Source organism: Haliotis cracherodii, unplaced genomic scaffold (genome assembly GCF_022045235.1).
Source record: "Haliotis cracherodii isolate W230 unplaced genomic scaffold, xgHalCrac1.p SCAF_18, whole genome shotgun sequence".
Classification (NCBI taxonomy): Eukaryota; Metazoa; Mollusca; class Gastropoda; order Lepetellida; family Haliotidae; genus Haliotis; species Haliotis cracherodii.
In genome coordinates, this window is record NW_027266273.1 from 11,195,740 (window position 1) to 11,202,891 (window position 7,152).

At 42.5% G+C, this 7,152-nt stretch overlaps 1 protein-coding gene across 1 annotated transcript; it reads left to right on the top strand.

Annotated features, from left to right (window-relative positions):
• The first annotated feature begins 405 nt into the window (after positions 1 to 405).
• On the top strand, positions 406 to 5,859 carry LOC139465257 (perlucin-like). Its single transcript, XM_071246937.1, has 5 exons — positions 406 to 527; positions 2,666 to 2,754; positions 3,527 to 3,620; positions 4,584 to 4,815; positions 5,735 to 5,859. The coding sequence occupies exons 1-5, from the start codon at positions 488 to 490 to the stop codon at positions 5,775 to 5,777; spliced, it is 498 nt and encodes a 165-aa protein (XP_071103038.1). The 5' UTR covers positions 406 to 487; the 3' UTR covers positions 5,778 to 5,859.
• Positions 5,860 to 7,152: the final 1,293 nt, after the last annotated feature.

Consider the following 7,152-nt stretch of genomic DNA (forward strand, 5'->3'; position numbering starts at 1 on the left):
GGACAACGGATGACAAGTGGCCCGGCCACCTAAACGTCAAAAACCAACCCTGACTATCTCTCACAACTGACGCTCTCTCACATGACAACACATTCAAAATTGAAATTGAAGGTTCCCATTAATGGAAGCCAAAGATTATATAATCAGAACGAGGACTTATGTCACATTTAAATGCAGTGGCATCTGTATTGATATGAGCACAGACCGATATATCCATTGGAACAATATACCAAAGTCAGGAATTTCGTGACAGCCTTTAAAAACTATGTGCCACCTTGCTAAATGTACCTAGAGAGTCTTTAAACTTAAAAAGAAATGATGCACGAAATGTTTCCATATTCAACCATTGTCAGAGATAACCTGTGTCGTAGAGTAACTGTCAGATAACTGACACGTGTTTACTTCCCATGCTTGTTTGACCACGACGTACGTGTAGAAACACCATTGCTTTCATTACATACTTACTGACAGTGGAGGTAAAAGCAACATGCTTCTGTTTCTGGCGATCCTATTCTCTGTGCACTCAGGTAGGTCCATCTTGAAGGTATACTGACGAGGCATATTTAGACACGTGTTTCAGAACATGGTTGTAAACGTAATCCGTATTTTGATTTGTTTGAAGAGCAATCATGGAGAAACCGACGTTGAGGTCGATTTGTGGTTGAAAGGCTCTCTCGTAAGCCGGGGAGGTCGGGTAGCCTTGTGGTTAAAGCGTTCGCTCGTCACGACGAAGACCCGGGTTCGATTCTCGACATGGGTACAATGTGTGAAGCCCATTTCTAGTGCCCCCCTGCAGTGATATTGCTGGAATATTGCTAAAAGCGGCGTAAAACCATACTCACTCACTCTCTCGTAAGCCGAAAACCATTGAATCGATCGACTCAACACCGAAAAAGTTTTCTATGGTGCAGCAGATCGTAAAGATAAATTTCAAGACCTTTTCTTCTGTAACATTTTCAATAGTTAAAACACTATTGCAATTCTATTTCTATCTTGGTACGACTATCGCAATAGTAGTGCAATGTTTCGTTTAGTATCGTTCCGCCCTGCAATGCAGTTTTCTTTATTCAACATTGTTTCTAAATCCAAGATGTCCGCCGGATGTTAGAAATGCACCTTTTGCTTTGGAAGGTGTAAGTGAGTTCAGGAAGAGATACCTCTGATTTGGCTTAAATGAATTGGAGTACTTTTGTGTTTTCTGGCATACTTCAAGCATGGTGTAATTTGGGGTCAAACGATTGTAAAAGTTGATGATCAACAGATTGTTTTTCATTATATTATGTCTATGACATGATTGAAAATATGCTCAAAGCGGCGTTAAACCTTATTCGCTGACTCACCTATCCTACTCCGTTGCGTATATGTGTGTATAGGTTGCTGGTATGTCAGTGTATTCCACGATAGGATACTATGATCCAGCCAGGTTCTTGCGGACCAAGGCCCAGTTAACCCACTCTTATGATCTTAACACTGACACTATCTATCTTATATAGTTTGATAGTTCAACGTCTGTCACACGTGATTATATCTGACGTGAATGAGCAAGTTGAGATAAACTACACTGTAAACACCCGATTGGTCCATCAGAGGTTTCAAATCATAATAATCACCTTAGATTTCACTGATGACTTGGCATTGCACCGCTCCCACTGATTACATGCATATCACGCGACCGGACCTTTCTCGTGTTTGTAAACAATCGCACCTGTTCTAAAATCAGAGCTGTCTGTAGAGCTTATCTACTTTAGGGTTGTCCACTTCGTGATGGTTTACAAAAAAATTGTTGAACAATTTGTATACTGGTAAATCGAGTAAAGTACAGTAGACTACGGTTATAACAAACTCGAGGGGACCACTAATTTTAGTTCGTAATAACCGTAGTTCGTTATAAGCATACATACAGCATATATATAACAAATGGTCGGGACTAAAAAGTAAGTTCGTTATATCCGTCAGTTCGTTATATGCGTGTTCGTTATAAACGTAGTTTACTGTAATACTGATGCAGAGAAACAATGTTCGAGCATGTAAAGCGCTATTCTCTGTTATGTAGAAAATAAAACACGTCAACGCCAGAAAATGACCGGTTTCGATTGGCGTTAAAGGAAACAAACCAGACGATCAAGTGATGGACCAGAAAATCATTTACTGAGATACGTATTTACTGATTTGGGCTGTGTATGTGTTTCATTACTTCAGTTTGACAATCCACTCAAACAGTGAACAAAACCGCTGCCATTTCACTCAATACATTCACGTTCAATTGACATGTATGTCACCTGTAGGTTACCTGTAGATTTAACCGTGCTAAATTTAACATTTCATACCTCGCGCGGCACGTTCGGTCGCAAATTCAATTTACTATGGTTACATCTGTAGGTCACCCAACTTTGCCTTGAAAACAAAGTCGGTTTAGCTCTTAAATCAGCACCTGGAGGTCATTACAAATACGTCGTGCTTAGCAGGGCCTTATCCACTGGCATAACACATTGCAAAAGTTAAAATGTCAAACAAAGCTATATGTTTGTCTTTGTAAATATTGACTTTTGCAGAATTGATTTCTCCGCAGGACAACGTGATATGCTCGCTCCTTCTCTCTGTGTCTCTGTCTCTGTCTCTATCAATACTTTAGTTCTCTGCATGTCACTTCCGCCGTTTGTTTCAGTGGGAGCAGTGTGTCCATTTGGATTTGTCCGCAATGCCAACTCCTGCTACGCTTTCATTGCTGAAGAAATGTCGTGGGACAAAGCTCAGGTTTGTGCATCGGAATTTGTTATGAATGAGTGAGTGAGTTGGATTTAACGCCGCTTTTAACAGTATTACAGTCATATCGCGGCGTGTCAGCTTAATGTGGGAGGAAAGCCCGAAGTGATGCAGGTCTTAGACGTTTACCACTTCGGTTAAACCCACGACCCCGGGTATGGTGCTGATAAACCTAGAAACATAATCGGGGAGAACCGGGATTCGAACCCACTATCATAGGTTTCTGGCGTGCCCAAGGGACGCAACTCTGCACAGCGAATCGCGGCGCCTTAGACGACTGGGCCACCCATTACCTATTTGTGTTATGAATTGTTACTTTGCTTCTCAAACTTTTCTTGGGGACAAGGGTTAGAATACGCCCCTATCTCTCGTAAGACTGCATGTCGTCAACTTAACAAATCGGGAAATCCCAATGACTTATGTGTACACTGGAGTCCCGCGACACTGCTGATACTATCGACCACTGGTTTGATGGGTGGGTGGCTACGTGGTTTAAGGAGCCGTACTTGGATGCTTACCGTCCTTTAGTTGTGCTTGGTTAAAATCCCAGATTCGCCCTGATGGTATTACCGGTGGTACTGGATGTGGTAGTGCCGCTCCACTCCTTTTGATAATTTGATTCTGCGTATATCAACACTATGCACGGATCGGTGGATTTAACAAAAGTTGTAAACGTTCACGAAGTTACCAAGGAGTTTCACTCACTCACTCACTCAAGCTCCCATACACACTCACTCACTCACTCATGTGATTGCTGTTGCAGGACTTCTGCCTCAACAAGTACGGAGCCCATCTGGCCGAGGTAGAAACAGCTGAGGAGAACACGTTCCTCGTGGACTACCTAAATATCCATACTCGTACGTCAACATCATTATTTAACGTCATACCTTGTTGCTTGGCGTCATACCTCTGTGACTTAATCGCGAGAATGAAAGAGTACATTATTCTACAACGGTAAGTCGCCTTTGTCCGCAAGGTGCAATACACCTCCTGCATCATAAACCACAGATAAACCACAATTCATAGATTCATTCTGTAGAAACGATCTGTGGAAAACGTTCTTGATACATTCTACGGCTACGCCCCGTGGTGTACCTTATAAACATATTCTATAGCTACGACCTGTGGTACACGTTATATATACATTCTATTGCTACGATCTGTGTAACCTGTGGTATATGTTAAAGCTACGTTCTACGGTTACGACCTGTGGTACACGTTATATATACATTCTATTGCTACGATCTGTGTAACCTATGGTATATGTTAAAGATACGTTCTACGGTTACGACCTGTGGTACACGTTATAGATACATGCTACGATCTGTGGTATATGTTATAGATACATTCAACGATTACGCTGTACATACATTCTATGGCTACATTATGTCGCTACGACCTGTGGTACGTGTTATAGATACATTCTACGATCTGTGGTATACGTATTCTACGACTAGGACCTTTGGTATAAGTAGTACATACGTTCTATGTCTGTAATCTGTGGTATACGTTATAGACATATTCTACGGCTACGACCTTTGGTATAAGTAGTACATACATTCTTTGTCTGCGATCTGCGGTATTCGTTAACGATAGATTCTGTGGATACGATCTGTGGTATACGTTATAGATACATTCTACGGCTACGACCTGTGGTATACGTAGTACATACATTCTACGGCTACGATCTGTTGTGTACGTTATAGATAGATTCTGTGGATACGACCTGTGGTATACATTATAGATACATTCTACAGCTACGACCTGTGGTATACGCAGTACGTACATTCTATGTCTACAATATGTGATCTATGTTGTAGATACATTCTACGGCTACGATCTGTGGTTGGGAGGGACTGACAATACATTTGATAAAACCTGGCGCTGGTCTGTGCTTTCCAACGCCAGTATGACGTACACAGACTGGTCCCCAGGACAACCAGACGGTAGTTTCCAGGGATTAGAGCGTTGCCTGGAACTGGAATCCACGTATAAATTGAAATGGAACGACGACGACTGCTACGATCACGACATGTTCATCTGTGAACGACCGTAAGTGTAACTGCCTGATTCATTCGTTCTTCTAGCTGCAATACTAAAGCCACATCACGGGAAAGTGAGCAACGACCTTATCTGTATATCATATTGTTGCATGGTGAAGGAACATGGTAAATGACGATGTAATGTGTTACATCGCAGTTTGCAGCCATAGCATTTTGGGGGAGAAGGGAGTGGGGGTGGTTGGGTTGTGGGGTGGCACACCGGAAAAGGCTTCACACATAGTGAGTGAGTGAGTTGGGTTTAATGCCGCTTTTAACAGTATTCCAGTTATATCACGGCGTGTCAGCTTAATGTGGGAGGAAAGCCCGAAGTGATGCAGGTCACAGACGTTTACCACTTCGGTGAAACCCACGAGCACGGGTATGGTGCTGACAAACCTAGAAACATAATCGGGTCGAACCTGGATTCGAACCCACAATCATGGGTTTCTGGCGTGCCCAAGGGACGCAGTTCTGCACAGCAGCGCCTTAGACGACTGGGCCACCCGTGTCCCCCGCTTCACACATAGAATTTATGTCTTACAAATCGGACTCGTGTCTACGGCATGACGTGCGAACGCTTTAACCACTAGGCCTCTCTACCTGCGTTTTTTGTTATGTTCAAGATGTTGTCCTTATTTCATTTTTTAAACTATGAGCATGCACGATACCAAGACAAATATGTCACACTGATTATTAGTAAATGCTTTAACAGGGAAAAAGTGTATTGATATTTTTTAAATTAACGTCAGATAGATTACACGACCCCTCGTAGATATAGATATGTGCGCTTTCAATAAGAGGTTATCATTTGACAGAGATATGACATTACTGAGAGTATGAATATTTTAGGCCTCTTCACTGAACACTAGCTTCTACGATTAAGCGAACCTTTAGAGAAAAATTATACTCAGGGTATCGATGTTTTTCAGATTTAATCCCCCGATCCCCCCTTTTCCTGGTGTTGGACGCTAAACAGGTGATTGATCTGTCTCTCGATGGGCGGCCAAGTATTAAGCTCTTTATACATAGCACAGAATAAATGGTTTGAAATTTAGTGTTGATTGTTCTCTTTTGTAATCACCTATACACCCTTAGATCCAAATGGAGTTCTGGTGAAGATCTTGGTGCCGTTGTACAAAGCGATTTCAGTCAACGCTAAGGTGATCGTAATTCCCATACCTTAACATAGACGTACGGTAGTCGTAGCGTTAAGGTTGTTTGGAACAATGGCACCCTGATTATTTGGGGTCACTCTTCAACACATCAACAATTCCATCACGCTAGGGACATATCCAGGCTACATTGTATACTACATGTATATGTAAAACTTTGTCGAAAACTAATATCTGTACATATTTTACACAGTCAATATATACTGTCGATAGCTTTGAGTTCTGGGAGCGGATGCCTTACTCTGAGAGTGTGGGTTCGAATCCCGGGTGGGACTTCAGCCAGAAGGGTTTTGGAATTTGTACTTTAAAATCCCAAATGTTACATTTGACCATTTTCAAAAAGGCATTGGCGATTCATAGGTTTCGGCTGTTGAGGTCGTGCGAATTTACACTTGTCAGAGGGGTACACAAAGTATGTGATCTAACCAACTAGTTGTCGGTCTTTCATATTTGTGGAAGTCTTTGTGGCTGTGTGGGTTAGATCGCTGATTTTGTGTACTGGCGATAAGGTGCCTTACTATGATAAAGTGGGCTCGAATCTCGAATGGGATTCCATCTAGACGCATTTATGAAAAGAAGACTCCTCGGTAACTGCCTGTGTGCACACGTAGCGCAACGTAAACCAATACAGAACTAAGAAGCAAACGTTAACGTGACACACCAAAAGTAAAGAGACTCGGTCAAAAGAATTAACTGCCTTGGATGGAATTATAGCACATGGCAAGGACAATTCCTCAAGATACAGTAACGAGCAACAGTCCATATGCAGAGCGCTCCTGTCATATGCTTTTGTTAGTCGTTTAACGCCGCGCTCAGCAATATCCCAGCTATATAACGGCGATCTGTAAATAATCGAGTCTGGAACAGACAGTCCAGTGATTGAAATCATGAGCAACGATCGACTCAATTGGGATACGATGACATACATCAACCAAGTCAGCGAGCCTGGCCACTCGACCCCGTTAGTCGCCTCTGAAGACAACCGTGGGGTACTTGATTCAGAGTATGGATTTAGTGTTTGGAGAAGAACCCTTTTGGTCCCCGATGCTATATCAGTGGCTGTCACTCCCTCCGTGTATACATACAATGAATGAATTCTCGGAGCAAGTTGCCATCGACGTTGATGGACATGCTAAGCCGCCAGTCCATCTTGAAAATGGACTGTGCCGGTTTTG

Excerpts from the sequence above, each read along its gene's own strand:
- LOC139465257 (XM_071246937.1), top strand. The coding sequence starts at position 488 with ATGCTTCTGTTTCTGGCGATCCTATTCTCTGTGCACTCAG. Across the intron at positions 528-2,665 it reads CCTATTCTCTGTGCACTCAG|TGGGAGCAGTGTGTCCATTT; the intron begins GTAGGTCCATCT and ends CGTTTGTTTCAG. Across the intron at positions 3,621-4,583 it reads CTACCTAAATATCCATACTC|ATACATTCTACGGCTACGAT; the intron begins GTACGTCAACAT and ends TCTATGTTGTAG.